Below are 26348 nucleotides of genomic sequence, written 5' to 3'. Positions count from 1 at the left end.
CAGGCCCTTCGGCCCTCGATGTTGTGCCGACCTGTCATACTGATCTCAAGCCCATCTGACCTACACTATTCCATGTACGTCCATATGCTTATCCAATGACGCCTTAAATGTACCTAAAGTTGGTGAATCTACTACCATTGAAGGCAAAGCGTTCCATTCCCTTACTACTCTCTGAGTAAAGAAACTACCTCTGACATCCGTCCCATATCTTTCACCCCTCAATTTAAAGCTATGCCCCCTCGTGCTCGCCGTCACCATCCTAGGAAAAAGGCTCTCCCTATCCACTCTATCTAACCCTCTGATTATTTTATGTGTTTCAATTAAGTCACCTCTCAACCTTCTTCTCTCTAATGAAAACAGCCTCGAGTCCCTCAGCCTTTCCTTGTAAGACCTTCCCTCCATACCAGGCAACATCCTAGTAAATCTCCTCTGCACCCTTTCCAAAGCTTCCACATCCTTCTTATAATGCGGTGACCAGAACTGTACGCAATATTCCAAGTGCGGCCGCGCCAGAGTTTTGTACAGCTTCACCATAACCTCTTGGTTCCGGAACTCGATCCCTCTATTAATAAAAGCTAAAACACTGTATGCCTTCTTAACAGCCCTGTCAACCTGGGTGGCAACTTTCAAGGATCTGTGTACATGGACACCGAGATCTCTCTGCTCATCTACACTACCAAGAATCTTACCATTAGCCCTGTACTTTGCACTTGATGGATTCCTCCTTATGGCTATCTCTGCCAAACTACACAAATTTTAAAGTTAGACATGATTAACGAACTGCCTTTATTACATGCCCTTGCTGTCTCCTGGTTTATTCTCTGTCCCACAGTCTAGTTAGGGGGCCTAAAGATTGCTCCTACTTGCGTTGTTTGGTCTATTTCTTACCTTCTCCTCCCTTTTTATTTCTTACCTCTATCCGTATGAGTTCTAGATCACCCAATCGGAGATCATTTCCTGTTAGTGAACTTATCCCATCCTGCACTAACAATGTGACCCCCACCACCTGCTCCTTCCTGCCTGTCCTTTGAAAAAGTCACATACCCGTGGGCCATCAACAGCAGCAGAATTGTACTCCAGCACAATCTGTAACCTCATGGCCCGGCGTATCCCCCACTCAACCATTACCATCAAGCCAGGAATCGACCCTGGCTCAATGGACAGTGCAGGAGGACATGCCAGGAGCAGCACCAGGCATATCCAAAGGTGAGGTATCTACCCGGTGAAGCGACCAAACAGGACTACTTGCACACCAAACAGTGAAAGCAACAAGTGATAGACAGAGCTAACTGATCCCACAACCAACGGCTCAGATCTAAGCTCTGCAGTCCTGCCATGTCCAGTTGTGAATGGTGGTGGACAATTAAACAACTCACTGGAGGAGGAGGCTCCACAAATATCCCCATCCTCAATGATGGAAGAGCCCAGCACATCAGTGCAAATGGTAAGGCTGAAGTATTCACAGAAATCTTCATCCAAAAGTGTCGAGTGGATGATCCATCTCAGCCTCCTCCCAGGCTCCCCAGCATCACAGATACCAGTATTCAGCCAATTCGATTCACTCCACGTGATGGAGACACTGGATACTGTGAAGGCTATGGGCCCTGACAACATTCCAGCAATAATACTGAAGACTCGTGCTCCAGAACTTGCCGCTCCCCTAGCCAATCTGTTCCAGTACAGTTACGACACTGGGATCTACCCGACAATGGCGAAAATTGCCCGGTATGTCCTGTATGCAAAAAGCAGGACAAATCCAACCTGGCATCAAGGAGCCTGGCAAAACTGGAATCAATGGGTATCAGGGGCAAAGTCTCCACTGGTTGGAGTCATACCTGGCACGTAGGAAGACGGTTGTGGTTATTGGAGGTTAATCATTCTCAGCCCCAGGACATCTCTGCAGGAGTTCCTCAGGGTAGTGTCCTCAGCTCAAACATCTTCAGCTGCTTCGTCAATGACCTTCCCTCCATCATAAGGTCAGAAATGCAGGTGGACACTGATGGTTGTAACCATTCTTGCCTCCTCGGATACTGAAGCAGTTCATGTTCAAATGTATCAAGATCCGGGCACTATTCAGGTTTGGGCTGACAAGTGATTGGTAACATTTATGCCACACAATTGCCAGGCAGTGAGCATGGCCAGTGTGGGAGAATCTAATTATTGCTATTTGACACTAAAGGACATTACCACCACTGAATGCCCCACCATCAACATCTTCGGGGTGACCAATGACCAGAAACTCTACTGAACTAGCCATATTGATACAGTGGCTGCAAGAGCAGGCCAGAGGCTGGGAATAGTGCAGCGAGTAACTCACCTCCTGACTCCCCAAAGCCTGTCCCACCATCTACAAGGCACAAGTCAGGAGTGTGATGGAATACTCCCCACTTGCCTGGATGGGTGCAGCCCCAATAACACTCAAGAAGTTTGACACCATCCAGGACAAAGCAGCCGCTTGATTGGCACCACATCCACAAACATCCCACTCCCTCCACCACCGAAGCTCAGTAGCAGCAGTGTGTAATATCTACAGGATGCACTGCAGAAATTCACCAAAGATCCTCAGGCAGCACCTTCCGAACCTACAACCACTTCCGTCTGGAAGGACAAGGACTGCGGATATACGGGAACACCACCCCCCTGCAAGTTCCCCTCCAGGTCACTCACTATCCTGATTTGGAAATATATTGCCGTTCCTTCACTGTCGCTGGGTCAAAATCCTGGAAATCCCTCCCTAAGGGCATTGTGGTTCAACCCACAGCACACAGGCTTCAGCATCACCTTCTCAAGGGCAACCAGGGACGGGCAGTGAGTGCTGGGCCCAGCCAGTGACCTACAGCACATGGGCTGCAGCGGGTCAACAAGGCAGCTCAGCGCCACCTTCTCAAGGGGCAACTAGGGACGGGACAATAAATGCTGGGCCCAGGCAGTGATGTCAACCTCCTGTGATTAAATAAAAAACAACACAGTATGAGGCAGGTGAAGACACGGGGAAAGAGAGAGAGAGAGAGACAGGAGTAAGAATCTGCAGGAACCATAGCAAATGCTCCTTTATTTAACACCGATGTCTAAACACCTGTCCTGGGCATCTCGCTGCAGCTCACCCAGTCCGACTGCCCCAGCTTATATCTAATGGAATGCCTCACACCCTGTTATTCCACTTCTAACTAAGTGTCACAACATAACCGTTGAAAATAATGTTTGATTAAAAAACATGTTTATATGCTTCGATCTCCGAGGCCGACTTCGGCCCCTGGGGTTTGGAAAGGTCTAAACCTCCCATCAGAGTCAGGATGACACATCAGCAAGCTCAGCACTGAAACTCCAGGTAACTGGCGGCACAAGGAGCTTTCATCAGCAGAACAGATACTAAGGGGTCAGAAACAGAAGGGAAATCTTGAAGAGACACTGGGAGAGGGCAGGAAAAGAGTGAATCAATTTTCAGGAGTTCTATTGCTCTCCTCTCTTCCATTCTTTCTGGAAATGAATGTTTTCTGTCTCTCTCTTTCTCAGCCATTCTCCCAGTCTCTCTATCTCCCTCTTTGGCTTCACTGGGGCCAGCGATTAGTATTTGCCCCCCTCACTCCCTGCCGTTGAGGTCAAACCAAGAGAGGAGAAAACAATCACACAGCACCTACCAGACTGACTGAGAGCGAGAGAGAGAGCATGAGACAGACCGAGAGAAAGCGGTAGGGAACATCTTAATTTTGGATGAGAATGGTGTAAACTGAGTGATGATCTCAGATAATCATACAGCTGGGGTGTACACCAGAGACAGAGAGAGAAAAGTAAACTAGTCAGGAAGAGAGGCAGAGAGCGGAGACAGAGGAAGGAGGGAACAACTGGGAGTTGTTAAGTGATTGAGCGGAGCTGTCAGAACCAGGGCTCAGAAAAACACGTTTGTATTTAATTGTTAACACGCTCCTGCTGGTTTTAATGAGTAGTTCACTTCTAGTTAGTGAATCCTTCTGGAATTTTCCAAGGCTGGATTAATGTGCCCACTGGGGAGTTGGGCAGGTACAGGCACCAATTACAGAGCAGGAGGGAAGTCCCTGGGTAGTTAATGTGACAACAGGCTCCAGCAGCTGAAGCACTGAGCGTCGCACCGCGGAACAACGCCCGCAAATGATGCTGGCGTTGAGAAATACAGTGATCAGAGAGGGTCAGACTCGCAGCTGTGGGTGAGCCATTGCTGAGGAAGACAGCCAGACGGCCAACACATCACCATGGACACCTAGTCCCTGCGTTCCTGATCAGGGGCAACGCACAGGCGACACCGTCTGTCTGTGGAGTCAGGGGGACAGTCAGCATTAAATTGACTGGAGGAGTCACCAGGAGGAAGGTTCAACCATGGAGCATCTAACGGTGAGTAACGGCTATGTCAGACTCGACAGCTATGGCCAACATTATTTGCAGATAATTACCAATGTCATTGATCAACCTCTTCAATCAGATTTTGGAGACGCTGGCGCTGCTGCCCTCAGACCAGAGCAGAGGGAGATTTAATCAAGATGTATAAAATCAGGATAATACAATGTGAGGCTGGATGAACACAGCAGGCCAAGCAGCATCTCAGGAGCACAAAAGCTGACGCTTCAGTCCACCACCCTTCATCAGAGAGGGGGATGGGGTGACGGTTCTGGAATAAATAGGGAGAGAGGGGGAGGCGGACCGAAGATGGAGAGAAAAGAAGATAGGTGTAGAGGAGAGTATAGGTAGGGAGGGGATAGGTCAGTCCAGGGAAGACGGACAGGTCCGCCTGGGAACCCTGCAGCCATATGGTATCAATGTGGACTTCACCAGTTTCAAAATCTCCCCTTCCCCTACTGCATCCCTAAACCAGCCCAGTGCATCCCCTCCCCCCACTGCACCACACAACCAGCCCAGCTCTTCCCCCCCACCCACTGCATCCCAAAACCAGTCCAACCTGTCTCTGCCTCCCTAACCGGTTCTTCCTCTCACCCATCCCTTCCTCCCACCCCAAGCCGCACCCCCATCCACCTACTAACCTCATCCCACCTCCTTGACCTGTCCGTCTTCCCTGGACTGACCTATCCCCTCCCTACCTCCCCACCTACACTCTCTCCACCTATCTTCTTTACTCTCCGTCTTCGGTCCGCCTCCCCCTCTCTCCCTATTTATTCCAGTTCCCTCTCCCCATCCCCCTCTCTGATGAAGGGTCTAGGCCCGAAACGTCAGCTTTTGTGCTCCTGAGATGCTGCTTGGCCTGCTGTGTTCATCCAGCCTCACATTGTATTATCTTGGAATTCTCCAGCATTTGCAGTTCCCATTATCTCGTATAAAATCAGGAAGGAGGTTTCGATAGAGCCATCCAGGAGAAAGTGTTCTCAGGGTCAGGAGAGTCGGGGACCAGAGGGAGACGGATTGAGGGGAATCGGGAAAAGCCGCAGAGTGAGGGGGATTGGGGCAGGTGGGGGGTTGGGGGTGTGAGAGAGTGAATTTTATTCCCACAGTGAGTCAACGTGGTCTGGGACAGAGATAATGGGAACTGGAGATTCCAAGATAATAAAATGTGGAGCTGGATGAACACAGCAGGCCAAGCAGCATCTCAGGAGCACAAAAGCTGACGTTTCGGGCCTAGACCCTTCATCAGAGAGGGGGATGGGGAGAGGGAACTGGAATAAATAGGGAGAGAGGGGGAGGCGGACCGAAGATGGAGAGTAAAGAAGATAGGTAGGGAGGGGACAGGTCAGTCCAGGGAAGACGGACAGGTCAAGGAGGGACTGGTTTTGGGATGCAGTGGGTGGGGGGGATCACATTTTATTATCGTGGTCTGGGACAAGCTGCCTGAAGGGGCAGACTCAACAGGAACTTTCCGAAAGGGAACTGGGGGAATCAGACTGTGGAGTTTTCACGGGTATGGAGCAGGGCGATGGGAATAATGGATAGCTCTTTCAAAATAACCAGCAGAATATTGATGGGCTGAATGGTATCTTCCTGCACACTCTGATTATATAGCGGGAGAAATGTAAGAGAAACAATGTTTTATTTGGAATTAATGTGATATCTTACGGAGATGGCGGGGGGGGGGGTTGTGGGTACAGACTCGGTGCCACACTGGGGTTCAGTTTGCTCATCCCCACCCACCGCCATCCCTCTGCTGCCCTTTGTCAAGGTCAGTTAACGCTCAGGCCCTTCCAGTCAGTGGGTCAGCAAATTGATTATCGATACAGAGGGGCAGGCAATAGGAGAGGGAGTGAAACTTGTACCCGAACTCAGACTGGCATCAAGCTGTACCAGTATCACGGTTTGCCCAGGCTGTAATCAGTGAAACCATTCTCCCATTTCTCAAAGGCAATGGTAACACAGGCTCACAGCCAGGGAATGACCACTCCCTGGTACGGCCCGCGTCCCACCGTTCAGCCAACTGATTTCACCTTCAATCAACAGATCGGGCCCCTCAGGGTGAGGTGCCCACAGGACGAGGTACCCACAGGTTGAGGGGTCCACTGAGGTGAGAGACTGGCGTTTGTAGAGAGCAGGAAGAACTGAGTCCCGCTGGCCGCTGAACAGCAAGAGTTCTAAACTCTCCCAGCCTCTGATAGAGCCTGACTTTGTGTAATTGTGTGAAACAGTGCAGAATAATGCATTACAAAGCTGTAAAACAACAGCTAACTGCATTTATACACTACCTTAGTACCATAAATCACCTCACAGGAGCAATTATCAAACTGAATTTGACATGGTGCTACATAAGACTACAAGGTATTGGCGCAGAATTAGGCCGTTCAGTCCATCGAGTCTACTCCACCACTGAATCATGGCTGATATGTATTTCAGACCCTGCTTTCTTTCTGTAATCCTTGATCCCATTACTAATCAAGAACCTATTGATCTCTGTCTTAAGTACAGTCAATGACTGCAACAATAAGTTCCACAGATTCACCACCCTCTGGCTGAAAAAATTCCTTTTCCCAGTTCTAAAGGGTTATCCCTTCACCCTCAAGCCCTCGTCTCTCCTGCAAGTGAATACACCTTCTCCACATTCACTCTATTCCAGTCTCTCAGTATTGTGTAAGTTTTAATCAGTTCCATTTCAAGCTTCTAAACTGGAGCAAGTGCAGACCTCAACCATTCCTCATTTGACAATCACTTCATCCCCAGGACTGTTCTTGTGAACCTCCTCTGGAACTCCTCCAACACCAGAACATCCTTCCTTAGAGAGCCCAAAACCGTTCACAATATTCCAAATGTGGTCTGACCAGAGCCTTATACAACCCCAGCCGTACATCCCTGCTCTTGTATTCTAGCCCTCTTACACTGATTGCTAACGTTGCATTTGTCTTCGTCACCGCCAACTGAACCTGCACATTAACGTGGAGAGAATTTTGAGCTAGGAGTCCTAAGTCCTTTTGTGTTTCAAATTTCCAAAGCCTCTTGCTGTTTAGAAAATGGTTGACACCTCTTCTCCCCACATTATATTCCATCTGCCATGTCTTTGCCCACTCCCCCAGCCTCTCATAGACCTTCTGTGGCCTTTGCACTTCCTCAACACAACTTGTCCCCTTGCCTGTCTTTGTGCTATCTGCAAACCTTACCACAACACCCTCAGTTCCTATATCCAGATCATTAATACACAATGTGAATTTGTGGTCCCAACACTGACCCTGGCAAAGCTAGGTCAAGGAGGTGAATTTTAAGGAGTGCCTGAATGGAGAGTAGAGAGGCAGAGAAGAATCCGCGTTGCTGCTGTTCTAGGGATCAGGCACTATCAAGTGGATCTTGTCTTTCCCCAATTTTCTTTGTGTGACTGGATAGCTGTCAGATGATGTCCTTGGGCAGGAAAAAGAAGGCACGGGACTACATGATGGACAGTAGGATCCTGGGAAGCACCAAGGGTCAGATGGACCCAGGTGTGTATGTACACCGATCCCCTAAGGTACCAGAACAAGTAGACAACGTGGTTAAAAAAACATCTGTTAGAGTTTAAGAGCAGGGTAGTGATGCTGGACAAGTATAAAATATTGATTAGGTCACAGCTGGAGTACTGTGTGGAGAAAAAAAAAGAAATGAGGATGCTGGAAATCAGAAATTGTTGGGAAAGCTCAGCAGGTCTGGCAGCATGTATACAGAGAAATCAGAGTTAACATTTCAGATTGAGTGACCCTTCCTGTGCTATTCTGGAATCCACATTAAAGGTAGGATGTGATAGACTGGAGAGGGGACAGAGGAAATTTAACAGAATGTTGCCTGAGCTGGAGAATTTGTTTATAAAGGGAAATTGGACAGATAGGTCATGTTTGTTTCATTCACTGTTGGGATGTGGGCCTTCCTGGCTGGCTGCATTCAGCGGAGTGTGGCATCAAGGAACCCTGGCAAAACTGGAATCAATCGGTATTGATTGGGGGGCAAATGTTCCGCTGGTTGGAGTTATACCTGGCACATAGGAAGATGGTCATGGGTGGTGGGGGTCTGTCATCTCAGCTCCAGGACATCGTTGCAGGAGTTCCTCAGGGTAGTGTCCTCGGCCCAAACATCTTCAGCTGCTTCATCAATGACCTTCCCTCCAACATAAGGTCCGAAGTGGGAATGTTCGCTGATGATTGCACGATGTTCAGCACCGTTCACAACTCCTCAGATACTGAAGCAGTCCACGTTCAAGCAGATCTGGACAATACCCAGGTTTGGGCTGACAAGTGGCAAGTGACATTCGCACCACACAAATGCCAGGCTGTGACCATCACCAATAAGAGACAATCTAACCACCGCCCCTTGACATTCAATGGTGTTACCATCACTGAATCCCCCACTATCAACATCCTGGGGGTTATCATTGACTAGAAACTCACCACATAAACTCAGTGGTTACATGAGCAGGCCAGAAGCTAGGAATAGTGCAGCGAGTAACTCACCTCCTGACTCCCCAAAGCCTGTCCCACCATCTACAAGGCACAAGTCAGGAGTGTGATGGAATACTCCCCACTTGCCTGGATGGGGGCAGCCCCAATAACACTCAAGAAGTTTGACACCATCCAGGACAAAGCAGCTGCTTGATTGGCACCACATCCACAAACATCCCACTCCCTCCACCACCGACGCTCAGTAGCAGCAGTGTGTAATATCTACAGGATGCACTGCAGAACCTCACTAAAGATCCTCAGGCAGCACCTTCCAAACCCACGACCACTTCCATCCAGGAGGACAAGGACAGCAGATACATGGGAACACCACCTCATGCAAGTTCTCTTCCACGTCACTCACCACCCTGACTTGGAAATATATCGCTGTTCCTTCACTGTCACTGGGGCAAAATCCTGGAATTCCCTCCCTAATAGCATTGTGGGTCAACCCACAGCTGATGGACTGCAGTGGTTTAAGAATGCAGCTCACTACCACCCTCTCAAGGGGTAACTAGGCAATAAGTGGAGGCCCAGCCAGCGATGCCCGGGATTGAGGTACGCATTAGCACCCAGGAAGTTGATCGAGGTTGGTGTACCAGCAGGTACCTGACTGGGGAATGATGGGAGTTCTGGTACGTGCCAACTGAACAGCTTGACAATAGCTGATGCTCATTTTACTCTATAGTCATATTTACCTCCCAGTGTCTCTGGGAGTTGATGGGGGTTCTGCTCCGGATCCTAATCGTAGAACAATACAGTGCAGGACAGGCCCTTCGGCCCTCAATGTTGCACCGAACTGTGAACTAATCTTACCCCCTCCCCTACACTATCCCATCATCATCCATTTGCTTATCCAAGGACTGTTAAATGCCCCTAATGGGGCTGAGTTAATTAAATTGGCAGGCAGGGCGTTCCACAGCCTTACCACTCTCTGAGTAAAGAACCTGCCTCTGACATCTGTCTTAAATCTATCACCCCTCAATTTGAAGCTATGCCCCCTTGTACAAGCTGAAGTCATCATCCTTGGAAAAAGACTCTCACTGTCCACCCTATCTAATCCTCAAAGGTCTATCTTTTTGTGTTAATCAACCTAACAATCAAATCCCAATTTTTCCTCTTTGTTAACACCCAGAGGCCAAGCCATCAGAGTTAAAACCTCCAAGAAATTGCCCAGTTATGCAGTGCCCACAAATGTGAAGGAAATCCAACCCATTGGAGACAGAGAGAGAGCCTTTGACCCATTGGTGATGAGGGTGGGGGTGGAACCTATTGTGGGGGGAGGGGGATTTGACCCTCTCGAACCTGTGTCCTCTAACCCACTCCTGCCCCATGTTCTGTTTTTAGGAGGACAACTGGAGAGAGATAGCAGGGAAGAAGATGAAATTCCCACCCACTCTGATTGGAGCCATCTACGATGGGAACTTGGCCAAACTTTATAAGTTGCTGCAGACGAGTGATGGTCTCCTGAGGCAGCTCGATGATGCAGAAGACCGATCTTGGAGAGAGGCTCTCAACCTGGCCATCCGCATGGGCAATGAGGAAATTATCATCAACCTCCTGCGGCTGGTCAAGTTCGACTTCCGGCAGATCCATGAGGCACTGCTGGTGGCCGTGGACATGAACCTCATCAATGTGGTCAAGCTCCTGCTGGAGAGGCTGGACCAGCAGAAAGGAGTCAGTCACAACAAGGTAGACATCATGTCCTTCTCCCTGGCCTTGTTCGACCACTCCATTGACAGCTCCCGATTCGCGCCTGGGGTCACCCCGTTGACCCTGGCTTGCCAGAAGAATCTGTTTGATATCGTGGACCTGCTGATGAAGAAGGGCCATGTCATTCCGATCCCCCACAAGATCTCCTGTGCCTGCCCAGAGTGTCTCAACGCCCGGCAGTATGACATGCTCAAGTTCTCGCTGTCTCGCATTAACACCTACAAAGGTCTGGCCAGCAGGCCCTACCTCTCCATCGCCAATGATGATGCCATGTTGAGTGCCTTCAAGCTGAGCCGGGAGCTCAAACAACTGTCCAAGAAAGAGCCCGAGTTTAAGGTGGGTAACTCCACAGTGTGGGCCAGGCAGCGACACATTTCAGCCTGGCTAGAATTGAGCGGGTGTGGTGGGAGGTGTGATATTGCTGCCTACAGAGATTGTGGGATCTCAGGAGATCATCTATATCTCCTCAGGGCAACTGGTCCCTCAGTGCTGACAGTCTGACAGTGTAATGCCTTCACTGTAACAACACATCCCAAGATCATCTATTCCTAACTAAAATTTGACCAGAAATCACTCCCACAGCAATTGGATCAGGTGAACAAATGTTTGGTTAAAGAGGTCAGTTTGAGAAATATCTTAAAGGAAGAGATGATGAGAAGTTTTGAGCATGCGGCTGTGGCACCAAGCGGAGGCTTGGGGACCGCTTTGCAGAACCCTCCGCTCGGTTCGCAACAAACTACTGCACCTCCCAGTCACGAACCATTTCAACTCCCCCTCCCATTCTTCAGATGACGTGTCCATCATGGGCCTCCTGCAGTGCCTCAATCATATTCCGCTTGGGAACCCTGCAGCCCAATGGTATCAATGTGGATTTCACAAGCTTCAAAATCTCCCCTCCCCCCCCACTGTATCCCAAAACCAGCCCAGCTCATCCTCTCCTCCCTAACCTGTTCTTCCTCTCACCTATCCCCTCCTCCCACCTCAAGCCACACCTCCATTCCCTATCTCCTAACCTCATCCGCCCCCTTGACCTGTCCATCCTTCCTGGACTGATCTATCCCCTTCCTACCTCCCCACCTATACTCATCTTTACTAGCTCCATCCCCACCCCTTTAACTTGTCTGTCTCCTCTCCACCTACCTTCTCCTCTATCCACCTTCAATCCGCCTCCCCCTCTCTTCCTATTTATTTCAAAACCCTCTCCTTATCCCCTTTTTCTGATGAAGGGTCTAGGCCCAAAACGTCAGCTTTTGTGCTCCTAAGATGCTGCTTGGCCTGCTGTGTTGATCCAGCTCCACACTCTGTTACCTTGGATTCTCCAGCCTCTGCAGTTCCCATTATCTCAGCACAGATGCTAATGTTGGGACGGTAGAAATTGGGACTGGTGCCGAGATCAGGATTTGGGGAAGGCCCTGCCATCTGGGCGATTAGAGGAAGGAAGGAGGAAGGACCATCTCGCGATCTCAAAGCAAAGATGAGATTCTCAATTGAAGAGATTGTTTGCCCTGAAAATGGTGGAGGGTGGGGTGTCAGGGGAGGGGGTGTTATGAGAGAGAAATGGGACATGCTACAAGTCAGGGCATAGCCACAGCGAGGTACGGACTCTCTCAGTTGCGATGGAATGTGGGAGCTCCTAATATTTTTCAATCATTGAAATCTCTGAATGTCCACTTTATTACTAACATTGAGTTGTTATTTCCACCTCACAACTGAATCCCTGGTGTCCCAGGAATCAGCAAGGACTAGAAACCAGAGTCTATAAGTGTGACGCTGGAAAAGCACGGCAGGTCAGACAGCTTCCGAGGAGCAGGAAAAATCAACGCTTCGGTCCAAAGCCCTTCAACAGGACTGGGGACCAGGAGGGAAGCCCAGAAATAAATAGAGGGAGGAAGGTGGGGTTGGAGAACCTGTCACTGTCCTACCTACCTTTCCCTCGCCCCACGCCCCTCCCTCTATTTGTTTCTAGGCTCCCCTCCCCCTGAGTCCTGACCAAGGGTTTCAGCCCAAAATGTTGACTTTTCCTGCTCCTTGGAAGCTGTATGACCTGATGTGCTTTTCCAGCTCCACACTGTATTTATTGACCTTGGTGCTCCAATCCGATGTCACTCAGTGGAGATAATAGTCTGGCCTAGGCCAGGGATCCAGGTAATGTTCGTGGTAGGTGGTGGAATTTCAATTCAATAAAAATCTGGAATTAAGATTTTAACCACTACTGATTGTCAGGAAATCCTTTATAGGGTTCACTAATGACTTTTTAGGGAAGGAAATCTGCCATCCTTACATGGTCTGATCTACGTGACTCCAGACTCACAGCAATTTGGGTTACGTTTAATTACTCTGAGATAGAAAGCCCCTCGGCACCAGAAGCAATTAGAGAGGGGAAGCAAATGTTGGGCTTATTAAGAGAGACAGCCACATGCTATGAATAAATGCATTAAAAATAATCTCTCTTTTCCAGCCGGAATATCTAAGCCTGGAGGAACTCTGTCAGGACATGGCAGTGGAGCTGCTTGGAATGTGCCGGAATCAGAGTGAAGTGAATGCTGTGCTGAATGATTGTGGTGATGAAAGTGTGGAAGATACGGATAACCAAGCCTTTGAAGAAGGGATCCCCAACCTGGGCAGACTGCGCCTTGCTGTCAACTACAATCAGAAGAGAGTGAGTGTGACTGTGATGCCTACTGGGGTTGCATTGCTGTTGATTCACTTGAGAGGGAGGCTCACAATACCATCCGAGACAGGAGCTGGGCTGTTATCAGGGGCGGATCTAGCTCCTTTGACCTTTTTCCCAGTTCCCGGAATTCCATGGGTACTCAAAACCTATCAACTTTAGCTTTGAAGATAGTGACTAACTGTAATATATTGAATTGGACTGAAAATTGGTTTCGTAACAGGAGACAAAGCACGAGGGCCAATGGCTGCCCTTGTCAATGGAAAGCTGATTCACTTAGTATTCTGCAGGGCTCAGTGTTGGCATTCCTGCTGTTAGTTTTATACACTATCTATGTGGATTTGAAAATGGGGGCTACAATTGGGAAATTTGTAGATAACACAATTATTGGCCATGTAGTGGATAGTGTAGAGGATAGCCATTAGCTCCAAAATGATATAGATGGGTTGGTGGGGTGGGCAGGAAAATGGCTGGTGGAGTTCACCTCTGATAGGTGTGAGGTGATGCTTTTAGGAAGGTCAATAAGTAAAAAGGGAATACACTGAGGGGTTAGATAAAGTGAGAGATCTTGTCATACAAGTGCACAGGTCACTAAAGGAAGCTGTATTAGTGGATAAGGTTGTAAAGGAGGTACATGGAACATGCTCAGTGATAATGGGAACTGCAGATGCTGGAGAATCCAAGATAACAAAGTGTGGAGCTGGATGAACACAGCAGGCCAAGCAGCATCTCAGGAGCACAAAAGCCGACGTTACGGGCCTAGACCCTTCATCAGACCCTCTTCTGATGAAGGGTCTAGGCCCAAAACGTCAGCTTTTGTGCTCCTAAGATGCTGCTGGGCCTGCTGTGTTCATCCAGCCGCACACTTTGTTATATGGAACACGCTCCTTCATTGGCAGAGGTGTAGAATACAAAAGAAGGGATATAATGATGAACGTAGACAAACAGGAGGCTGAAAGGACACAGCAAGCCCGGCAGCACCTGAAGGAAAGGAGCAGTCAACATTTCTGGTGTTACCTTCTTCACCCATACATAATGACATGGATGTGATAGTCCAAATGGCCTCTTTCGTGCCAAAGATCTCTGTCTTTAAGAAGCTGCTGAAGATGGTTAGGCCAAGGACACTACCCTAAGGAACTCCTGCAGAGATGTCCTGGAGATGATTGACCTCCAATAACCACAACCATCATATGTGCCAGGTATGACTCCAACAGCGCAGAGTCTGCCCCCGATACACATTGATTCCAGTTTTGCTAGGGCTTTGTGATGCCACACTCGGTCGAATGCAGCCTTGATATCAAGGACTATCACTCTCGCCTCACCCTCTGGAATTTATCTCTTTTGTCCATGTTTGAACTGACGCTGTAATGAGGTCAGGAGCTGAGTGGTCCTGGCAGAGCCCAAACTGGGCGTCACTGGGCGGGTTATTTCTGAGCAGGTGCTGCTCGATAGCACTGTTACTGACACCTTCCGTCACTTTACTGATGGTCGAGAGGAGACTGGGGCAGTAATTGGCTGGTTGGATTTGTCCTGCTTTTTGTGTAAAGGACATACTTGGGCAATTTTCCACATTGTCGGGTGGATACCCGTGTTGTAACTGTACTGGAACAGCTTGGCTAGGGGAGCGGCAAGTTCTAGAGCACAAGTCTTCAGGACTACTGCCGGAATATTGTCAGGATCTGTAGCCTTTGCAGTATCCAGTGTCTCCAACTGTTTCTTGATATCAAGTGGAGTGAATCGAATTGGCTGAAGACTGGTATATCTGTGATGCTGGGGGCCACTGGAGGAGGCTGAGATGGATCATCCACTCGGCACTTTTGGCTGAAGATTGCTGCAAATGTTCCATCGTTTGCACTGAGTGGGGGGTCTCCCATCATTAAACCAGGGTTGATTCCCTGGCTTGATGGTAATGGTTGAGTGGGGGATACACCAGGCCATGAGGTTATAGATTGTGCTGAAATAGAATTCTGCTGCTGTTGATGGTCCACAGCGCCTCATGGATGCCCAGTCTTGAGTTGCTGGATCTGCAAAACCTGTCCCATTAAACACAGTGATAGTGCTGCACAACACAGTAAAGGTTATTCACAATGTGAAGGTGGGACTTTGTCTCCACAAGGACTGTGCAATGGTCACTCTTACCGATATTGTCAAGGACGGATGCAACTGCAGCTGGCAGATGAGTAAGGATGAGGTCAAGTATGCCACTCCCTCTTGTTGGTTCCCTCACCACCTGCCGAAGGCCCAGCCTATGTCCTTTAGAACATTAACCAGATTGGCCAATAATGGCCTGCGCAGTTCTTCCTCTATTGCTGTGGCCTCAACGTTTAAATCCCAAAGCTGCAGGTTGTCAGGTCCAGGGAATTTGTTGCCATTTCTTAGTCCTATAAATTTCTCTAGTTAATTTCTTCTTAATTTTAAGCAGGCAGCTCACCACCACCTTCTCACGGGGCAACTAGGGACTGGCAATAAATGCTGGGCCCAGCCAGCGACACCCACATCCCACAAATGAATAGGAAAAAAAGGTACCACTTCCTTGTTTATGCCATTTTGTTTTCGTTCCCATTCACAGAGCCTTATTTCTCTGTTATTTCCAGAGTAACATTTTGTGTTTAATGTGAGGAATGATACAAAGTTTCGCATCGTTTTCTACCATTTCTTGATTCCTTATTAAAATGCCTCTTCAAAGGCTTACATTTGCTGTCATTAATGGCTTCTTATTTACATGCACAGAAAGCAGTCACTGTTTGTTCTTGCACCTCTCAATCATCTTCTCCTGTAATCTCGCTCCCTTTTCTTATCAATTTCCTCTCTATTGTTTTGCTGAATCCTGTATTCCTTGCACACTTCATGTTTACTATAATGTTATGGTAACAGTGTAAGCTTCTTCCTCCAGTTTAAGACTGTCTTTAATGCCTCCAGTTCACCATGATGTGGTTTACTGCCGAAGAGTGATGTGTATTTATTGTGAATAATGCATTAATCCTTTAAGTAAGCCATTGGTTCTCTATCATCCTGAATTTTTATGTAGTTTCATAACTTATCGTTGGCAACTCACTCTTCATATCTGCACAAAGTTTACTTTGTATAGATTAAAACCCTAGTTTTGGACTAATGTAAATCAGAGAATTGAGTTTTATTATGGTTACACTTCCTCAGTGACTCCTTTATTATAACATTATTAACGAACACTTTCTCATTGCAAACTACAAGATCCAAAATAACCTGGTCATCATTTTGTTCTTACGTGTACGAGAATGTTTTGTTTAATAGCTTTATTTCAAAAACTACTTTGTCTAAATTTCATAAACTTCCTCCAACCACGTAGAGTCATAGAGTTTACTGCATGGAAACTGACCCCTTGGTCCAACACATTCATGCCAACCAGTTACCCTAGACAAATCACCATTTGCCCTCTGAACCCTTCCAACATAACTCCACACTGGCTGATATCCCATCACCAAGCCACCCTTTATTTACACATGGAGAGTCCTTGACACTGATCCAGCTTCCTCAGAGCCAGCTCTGGAGTGAACAGAACTTCTTCCGATGCTCCTGTTTATATCTGTCAGCCAGGGGTCCCTGATTGGACCGGGTTAACAGCCCTAATTAGGGAACTCATATTCTATGACACCCACCTGACTAGCCTCATGAAATTCACTTTCCTACTGATTATACACATCCAGATGCTGTTTAAATGCTGTAAATGTACTGGCCTCCACCACTTCCCCTGGCAGCTTGTTCCATACAATGCACCACCATCTGCATGAAAAAGTTGCCCCTCAGGTCCCTTTTAAATCTTTCCCGTCTCACCTTAAACTTATGAAGATTAAAGTCTCCAACGATAATTGTATTATCCTCATTTCATGTGCTTACAATCTCCCAACAGGACACCTCCTGTTTGGGATCTCTAAATAACTCCCACCAATAATTTCTTAGCCCTACCCAAGATAATTCTTGCTCTTGATTTTACCAAGATTAGATTAGATTAGATTCCCTACAGTGTGGAAAACAGGCCCTTCGGCCCAGCAAGCCCACACTGCCCTTTGGAGCATCCCACCCAGACCCATCCCCCTGTAACCCACACACCCCTGAACACTACGGGCAATTTAGCATGGCCAATCCACCGAACCTGCGCATCTTTGGACTGTGGGGGGAAACCGGAGCACCCGGAGGAAACCCATGCAGACACGGGGAGAACCGGCAAACTCCACACAGTCACCCGAGGCTGGAATCACACCCAGGCCCCTGGCGCTGTGAGGTTATGGTGCTAATCACTGAGCCACCGTGCCACCCATGAACATCTTTCCTCTCAACAGCCAGCATCCCATTCTTTAGCCTCCAATTTTCCCATCTTGTCAATCTCTTCCAAAAGCTAAACACTTGAAGCACTATTGCCCAATATTGGTGACATTGCAGTCCTGGCTGTCTAATGGCAATCAATCAAAACATTTCATTTCCACCTTTTGCTAAAAATCCTTCAAGTTTGTTGTGAAAGTTCGACAAATGCAGAAAGTGTCTTTAGCTGTGACATTGTAAAACACTACTCATGGACATTAATATCTCATTCCAGTTGAGTCTGACTATCTTTTTCTGACTATGATGATTATTTTCATACAATCCCAACGCTCTGTACAAGCAATACTTCACACGTGCAGCTTGTGAACTGGCCCTTTCCCAAAAGTCCTATTGATTGGAAAAAGGTCCAAGGGGTTCCCAAAACAGCCATCACTGGCAGCTCTCGAACATTCTCCCTGTGACAGTCTCCTCCTTCCCTCTCACTCTGCCGTGTGTTTCTCTTCCAGTTCGTGGCACACCCGATTTGCCAGCAAGTGCTCACCTCGATCTGGTGTGGGAAGCTCACCTGGTGGAGAGGCAGCAAGACCATTTCGTTGGTGTTCGTCTCATTGGGGATGTTCCTCACCATGCCCTTGCTATGTCTGTTCTACTGGATTGCCCCAAAATCCAAGGTACACTTCACAAACAGTGGGGAGGGCTCTACACTGGGAATGCAAAGGACTGAGAGACATGATGGGGAATGCGGCGCTCCCTCGGCGCTGACCCCCGCGGCAGTGCGGCGCTCCCTCGGCGCTGACCCCCGCGGCAGTGCAGCGCTTCTCTGTCCTTACTGAGATACACAGATTGATAACGTGAAGTTAGGAATAGGTGTGGATCTCTTTGATCATCATGGCTGAGTGTTTAATGATGCTTCCTCTTGGCACCATGCCCATCTCTCCCCCACCCAGCTCTTCCCTGTGCTTTTCAATTGATCTTTCCCTCTGCTGCTCGTGTTTCAGCTTGGACAGATTGTTCGCACTCCTGTTATCAAGTTCCTCCTTCACTCCTCATCCTACATCTGGTTCCTGGTCCTGCTCCTGGTGGAATCAATAATTGCACAGCAATTCCGGGATGTCTCCACGTCCAGGAACCAACCAATCTACGTCAACTCCATCCATATGGTTTGGGTGGTGGGTAAGTTACAATGTGGGCACTCTCTTAGGTTTGACTGTTGTGTCCAGGAATGTTTGAGCACAGAGGAAATTTACACGTTTCAAATCTGAACAAAAAGGCTTTTTAAAATGCAGCAGGTGCAGGCCATTCAGCCCATCACAGTCTGCCATTCTAGCTCATGGCTGTTCAGCTACTTCCACCCCATATCCCCACCTCTTTTGATATTTTTATTAGCTAGAAATTCTTCAATTTCTGCCTTGGACAGACTCCATGATTGAGTTCCCAGCACTGGCTTTGTGTAAAGAATTCCAAAGATTCACCATATTCCAAGTGAAAATGTTTCTCCTCATCTCAGTCCTAATTGGCTGGTTTTTCATTTTGGACCGTGTCCCCTGGTGAGGACACCTCACCCATTCATCCTAAATTGACACAATCAGTCCCTTTCAGGGTTTTGTAGGTTTTACCGAGATCACTTGTCATTTTTCTAAAGTTCAGCCTGGCCCAGTCATCTGTTGGGCAAGGTGACCATATCCTTTACACAGTCCCATTATCACCTTCACACAGTCCTCCAGGTACAGTCTTACCAAGCCTCAGTGTGGAAGCTGTCAGAAACAGGGGACGTTATAGCGGAGAACCAGGCGGAAACAGCCTCACTAACAAAGTTAACAATGCTGCCCTACAGCCCCCAGACCCAGGTTCGATTCCACCCTTGAACAACTGTCTGTGTGGAGTTTGCACATTCTCCCCGTGTCTGCGTGGGTTTCCTCCAGGTGCTCCGGTTTCCTCCCACAGTCCAAAAGATGTGCAGGCTAGGTGGATTGGCCATGCTAAATTACCCATAATTCCCAGGAAAGGGAGGTGCAGAGTTCCAGGGATAGAGTTGGGAAATGGTATTGGGTGGGATATTTTTTGAAGGGTTGGTGTGCATGTAATGGGCTGAATGGCCTGCTTCTACATAGTATGGATTCATTGGGTTAAATACACACTTGGGGCTTGAGCTGGATGATCAGCCATGATCATATTGATTGGCAGAGCAAACCCAAAGGTCTGAATGGCCTGCTCTTACCTCTAAGTTTGTATGTAACTACAAGAAGACACCTTCACTCCCGCACTCATTGGCCAGTCGCGATGAAAGCCAGCATACTGCCTGTTTTTCTGATATTGTCTGAACAGGAGTAGGTAAGATTGGAAAGGGACAAACTGAACAGCGTTCCTATAGCACCTTTCACAATCCCAGCACATCCAACGCCAACAAAGTGCATTTCAACCTGTCATCAATAGAATAGTGCAGGAAAAGTGCCAGTCAGGTTGTGCACAGCAGGATCCCATTGTACACCTGGCAATGTGATGATAGCCAGATGGTCATTTTCAGCGTGTGAATCACAGGAGATTATCCAAACTATTACGCCTGTTCTAACTCTATGGTAGAGCCATTAATTACTTGTGATCCCTTGTTCCTCGCCACAGCCCAGTGAACTGTACCCTTTCAAGTATCAGTTCGACTGCCATTTGAAAGCTGCAACAGGAGCGACCCCCTCTGAAAGCAGCACGTACCGTGTGACAGGAGCCTATGCACTGACCCTTTCCCGCAAATCCTTGCTTCCTGCTTTGCTCATTCTCTCCCCGCACTCCCAGTGCATATCCCACATGGTGACTGACTCTCCTATCACTAGGAATAATAGAACATAGAACATTACAGCACAGTACAGGCCCTTCGGCCCTCGATGGTATGACAGGTCAGCACAACAATCTCAAGCCCGTCTAACCTACACTATTCCATGTACATCCATATGCTTGTCCAATGATGACTTAGATGTACCTAAAGCTGGCGAATCTACTACCGTTGCAGGCAAAGCGTTCCATTCCCTTACTACTCTGAGTAAAGAAACTACCTCTGACATCTGTCCTATATCTTTCACCCCTCAATTTAAAGCTATGCCCCCTCGTGCTCGCCGTCACCATTCTAGGAGAAAGGTTCTCCCTATTCACCCTATCTAACCCTCTGATTATTTTATATGTCTCAATTAAGTCACCTCTCAACCTTCTTCTCTCTAATGAAAACAGCCTCAAGTCCCTCAGCCTTTCATCGCAAGACCTTTCCTCCATACCAGGCAACATCCTAGTAAATCTCCTCTGCATCCTTTCCAAAGCTTCCACATCCTTCTTATAACACGGCGACCAGAACTGTACACAATACTCCAAGTGCGGCCGCACCAGAGTTTTGTACAGCTGTAGCATAACCTCTTGGTTCCGGAACTCGATCCCTCTATTAATAAAAGCTAAAACACTGTATGCCTTCTTAACAGCCCTGTCAATCTGGGTGGCAACTTTCAAGGATCTGTGTACATGGACACCGAGATCTCTCTGCTCATCTACACTACCAAGAATCTTACCATCAGCCCAGTACTTAGCCTTCCGGTTACTCCTTCCAAAGTGCATCACCTCCCACTTGTCCGCATTAATCTCCATTTGCCACCTCTCAGCCCAGCTCTGCAGCTTATCTATGTCTCTCTGCAACCTACAGCATCCTTCGTCACTATCCACAACTCCACCGACCTTTAGTGTCGTCTGCAAATTTACTAACCCATCCTTCTACGCCCTCATTCAGGTCATTTATAAAAACGACAAACAGCAGTGGACCCAACACCGAGCCTTGCGGTACACCACTAGTAACTGGTCTCCAGGATGAACATTTCCCATCAACTACCACCCTCTACCTTCTTTCAGCAAGCCAATTTCCGATCCAAACTGCTATATCTCCCACAATTCCATTCCTCCGCATTTTGTACAATAGCCTACTGTGGAGAACCTTATCGAACGCCTTGCTGAAATCCATATACACCACATCAACCGGTTTACTCTCATCTACCTGTTTGCTCACCTTCTCCAAAGAACTCAATAAGGTTTGTGAGGCACAACCTTCCCTTCACAAAACCGTGCTGATTATCCCTAATCAATTTATTCTTTTCTTTGATGATTATAAATCCTATCCCTTATAACCTTTCCCAACACTTTACCAACAACTGAGATAAGGCTCACTGGTCTATAATTACCAGGGTTGTCTCTACTCCCTTTCTTGAACAGGGGAACCACATTTGCTATCCTCCAGTTGTCTGGCACTATTCCTGTAGACAATGACGAGTTAAAGATCAATGCCAAAGGCTCGGCAATCTCCTCCCTAGCTTCCCAGAGGATCCGAGGATAAATCCCATCCGGCCCAGGGGACTTATCTATCTTCACCTGCTGAAGGATTTCTCCTTGTTTCTTTGACCAAAACCCCTTGTAATTTCAAATGCCTGTGTCGAATCTCCTCGTGACCTGCCCTGCTTTCTGGAGGACAATCCCAACTTTTCCCAGCCCTCCCAGAAAATAATTCACATTTTCTCTTCCTGGAGACGAATAGACGAAGAATTAGATTCAACAGGCCAGGGTCAGGGCCATTGTAAGGCTTTTGTGAAGAGACAATGGCTAACCATTCTGTCCTCACCTTGGAAGGGTTTTTCTGGTACGAGTGTAAAGAGGTTTGGATTGAGGGATTGCGCAGTTACCTGCTCGACTGGTGGAACTTCCTGGATATTGTCATTCTCAGCATGTACCTGGCATCATTTGCCCTCCGGATAGTGGTCTACCTGAGCGGCAAGCTCTACTGTTTGGCAGACAGTGCATCGTACTACTGCTTCTACTTCACAGACGCAGGTGAGTGTCAGCCACTGGGCATCATGGCCAGTGACAGGGCAACGTCCCCGCAACTATCTGTCTCCGTCACTATCACATCCTAAACACGGGGTAATATCCCCCACTGCATCTTACTAACACCGTAAACACAGGGGGTAAATTTCCCCCACTCCATCTGAATACCACCGTAAACACAGGGGGTATTATCCCCCGCTGCATCTTAATAACACCTGAAACACAAGGGGTAACGTCCCCCACTGCATCTTAATAACTCTGTAAACACAAGGGGTAACGTCCCCCACTGCATCTTAATAACACCACAGACACAGGGGGTAATTTCCTCCACTGCATCTTACAGCGTAAACACAGGGGGGTAATTTCCCCAACTGCATCTTACTAACAGCGTAAACACAGGGGGGTAATTTCCCCAACTGCATCTTACTAACAGCGTAAACACAGGGGGGTAATTTCCCCAACTGCATCTTACTAACAGCGTAAACACAGGGGGGTAATTTCCCCAACTGCATCTTACTAACAGCGTAAACACAGGGGGGTAATTTCCCCCACTGCATCTTACTAACAGCGTAAACACAGGGGGGTAATTTCCCCCACTGCATCTGAATAACACCATAAACACAGGGGGTAATTTCCCAAACTGCATCATACTAACAGCGTAAACACAGGGGGTAATTTCCCCCACTGTGCCATAATAACCCCGTAAACACACGATTTCCCGAGTAATTAAGCATCTATCGATCTCAACCTTAAAGACTCTGCCCCAGACAGGTCTCTGTAGCAAGGAGTTGCAAAAGCTCACAACACTCTGAGAGAAGAAATTCCCCTCAGTGTTAAATTGATGCCCCTTTATTCTTAGACTGTGCCCCCCTGGTCGCAGACTCTCCCAGGAGGGGAAACATCCGCTCATTATTTCCACTGTCAGGGCCCTTAAGTTTCCAAGTTTCAATGTGCTTCAATGAGGTCATCTCTCATTCTTCTAACCTCGAGCGAGTACAGTTCCCAGCTGTTTAAACTTTACTCATAAGACAATCCCCTTCCACAGTGGGGCTCCTCCTCGTGAACATTCTCTGAACTGCCTCCAATGAAATGATCTCTCATCCGTAGACCCTCAGCCCAGCCACAGTCCCCACTGCTGGGACAAACATGGCACACTGGACTCGTCTCAAACTCCTGACAGGGAAACCTCAGGCAGGGACAGGGAATGAACCTCAGGCAGGGACAGGGAATGAACCGCAGGCAGGGACAGGGAACGAAGCGCAGGCAGGGACAGGGAACGAAGCGCAGGCAGGGACAGGGAACGAAGCGCAGGCAGGGACAGGGAACGAAGCGCAGGCAGGGACAGGGAACGAAGCTCAGGCAGGGACAGGGAACGAAGCTCAGGCAGGGACAGGGAACGAAGCTCAGGCAGGGACAGGGAACGAAGCTCAGGCAGGGACAGGGAACGAAGCTCAGGCAGGGACAGGGAACGAAGCTCAGGCAGGGACAGGGAACGAAGCTCAGGCAGGGACAGGGAACGAAGCTCAGGCAGGGACAGGGAACGAAGCTCAGGCAGGGACTGGGAACGAAGCTCAGGCAGGGACTGGGAATGAACATCAGGCAGAGGCAGGGACAGGGAATGAGCCTCAGGCAGGAACAGGGAATGACCTCCTGAGCAACTCTATTCCATAGTTCACAGGACATGGACTTCAGTGGCTGGGCCACCATTAGGTTCCCATCACTGAGGGTTCTCTGATGAACTGCTGCGTTCTTCTACCACGGTATCTGTGGGGCACAGGGACACGCAGAGTGCTGTTAGGGAGCGAGCTCTCGGAACACAAGATGATAGGGTGGGAATGTCGCTGGGCGAATTCTCCAGAGACCCAGAGTAATGTCCTTAGGGCACGGTTTCAAATCACATTATTGCACCTGATAAAACTGACATTCAAACAATAAACCAGGAATCGAGGGGGATGTTGTAGTAGTGTCCCTACCTCTCAGCCAGGGGCCTGGGTTCCAGTTCCACCAGCTCCAGATGTAACATCCTTGAGCAGGTTGATTTTAAAACAAAATGCCTAAGCCAGGAATCAAAACTAGCCTCAGTAAGTGGGACCATGAATCTCCTATTGTACAAACCCATCTGGTTCACCAATGGTCTTTAGGGAAGGAAACTGCCATCCTTACCTGGTCTGGCCCATGTGTGACTCCAGACCCACAGCAATGTCAGTGTCATGTTATTGCCCCCTGAAATGGCCAAGCAAGCCACTGAGATCGAGGGCAATTAGGGATGGGCAACAAATGCTGATGAATCAGTGATGCCCACATTGTGTAAATGAGTGAAATAACTTGGGGCATCCTTACGGTGGGAGTTATATAGAGTCCAGCAGTTTCCTTGTCAGTGATCTCTGTGTTGTGTCTAACTGGTGGTCTTCGGACTGGGTTCTATTACAGACAGGCATGAATGGAGACAGGAGGACCCCCAGATGGTGGCAGAGGTGCTGTTCGCAATCACCAGTATGCTGAGCTTAGCCAGGCTGACATCCATCCTACCAGCTCACGAAACCCTCGGAACACTCCAGATTTCCATCGGGAGGATGATTGATGACATGATGAGGTTTGGAATGTTCCAGAATTGAGGTTTATTCCTGTATTGGGGCAATAGCCAATAACTCACCGAGTGCAGGGCCTGGAAAATGTCTCACCCATCACCCTCCCACTTTGCTGCCTCCTCTCTCTCAGTACGGGATTCTCCTGCACATGTTCGCATTCTGATCTAGCCCTCGGTTTACAACACAGTTTCCTACCCGTCCCCAGCAGCGAAGGTAATGGTCAAACTGGGAGACAGGACACTCAAATCTCTATACTCAACCGACCCACCTCTTTCTCACGCTTCTACACCCATCACCACATCCTCTCCTTGTATCTCTCCATCTCCCACCCTCTCCCCGTGTCCCTCAAACCCCACCGTCTCCCCGTGTCCCTCAGTCCCCACCGTCTCCCCGTGTCCCTCAGTCCCCACCGTCTCCCCGTGTCCCTCAGTCCCCACCCTCCGCCCGTGTCCCTCAATCCTCAATGTTTCCCAGTGTCCCTCAGTCCCCACCCTCTCCCCGTGTCCCTCAATCCTCAATGTTTCCCAGTGTCCCTCAGTCCCCACCCTCTCCCCGTGTCCCTCAGTCCCCACCCTCTCCCCGTGTCCCTCAGTCCCCACCCTCTCCCCGTGTCCCTCAGTCCCCACCCTCTCCCCGTGTCCCTCAGTCCCCACCCTCTCCCCGTGTCCCTCAGTCCCCACCCTCTCCCCGTGTCCCTCAGTCCCCACCCTCTCCCCATGTCCCTCAATCCTCAATGTCTCCTAGTGTCACATAATCCCCACCCTCTCGCCCCATTTCTCTCAATCCCCACCTTCTCCCCGTGTCCATCAATCTCCCACCCTACTCCCCGTGTCCATCAATCTCCCACCCTACTCCCCGTGACAATCAGTCCCCACCCTACTCCCCGTGTCCATCAATCTCCCACCCTACTCCCCGTGTCCCTCAGTCCCCACCCTACTCCCCGTGTCCCTCAGTCCCCAATGTCTCCTAGTGTCACATAATCCCCACCCTCTCGCCCCATTTCTCTCAATCCCCACCTTCTCCCCGTGTCCATCAATCTCCCACCTACTCCCCGTGTCCCTCAGTCCCCACCCTACTCCCCGTGTCCCTCAGTCCCCACCCTACTCCCCGTGTCCCTCAGTCCCCACCCTACTCCCCGTGTCCCTCAGTCCCCACCCTACTCCCCGTGTCCCTCAGTCCCCACCCTACTCCCCGTGTCCCTCAGTCCCCACCCTACTCCCCGTGTCCCTCAGTCCCCACCCTACTCCCCGTGTCCCTCAGTCCCCACCCTCTCCCCGTGTCCCTCAGTCCCCACCCTACTCCCCGTGTCCATCAATCTCCCACCCTACTCCCCGTGTCCATCAATCTCCCACCCTACTCCCCGTGTCCCTCAGTCCCCAC

At 49.0% G+C, this 26348-nt stretch overlaps 1 protein-coding gene across 1 annotated transcript in view; it reads left to right on the top strand.

Moving 5' to 3' along the window:
• Nucleotides 1-3332: 3332 nt before the first annotated feature.
• trpc2b (transient receptor potential cation channel subfamily C member 2b) overlaps nucleotides 3333-26348 on the top strand; it is a 39155-nt gene continuing 16139 nt past the window's right edge. Inside the window, exons 1-7 of the mRNA XM_059646887.1 lie at nucleotides 3333-4365; nucleotides 10206-10907; nucleotides 13030-13230; nucleotides 18045-18209; nucleotides 18537-18711; nucleotides 22186-22386; nucleotides 24811-24973. Of these exons, the coding sequence (XP_059502870.1) occupies nucleotides 4351-4365; nucleotides 10206-10907; nucleotides 13030-13230; nucleotides 18045-18209; nucleotides 18537-18711; nucleotides 22186-22386; nucleotides 24811-24973 (1622 nt within the window). The 5' untranslated portion in view covers nucleotides 3333-4350. The remainder of the gene's footprint in view (nucleotides 4366-10205; nucleotides 10908-13029; nucleotides 13231-18044; nucleotides 18210-18536; nucleotides 18712-22185; nucleotides 22387-24810; nucleotides 24974-26348) is intronic.

The sequence above is a fragment of the Stegostoma tigrinum genome, chromosome 6 (genome assembly GCF_030684315.1).
Source record: "Stegostoma tigrinum isolate sSteTig4 chromosome 6, sSteTig4.hap1, whole genome shotgun sequence".
Lineage (NCBI taxonomy): Eukaryota > Metazoa > Chordata > Chondrichthyes > Orectolobiformes > Stegostomatidae > Stegostoma > Stegostoma tigrinum.
The sequence above is the reverse complement of the archived record's forward strand: the minus strand, read 5'-3'. Positions and strand labels throughout refer to the sequence as shown.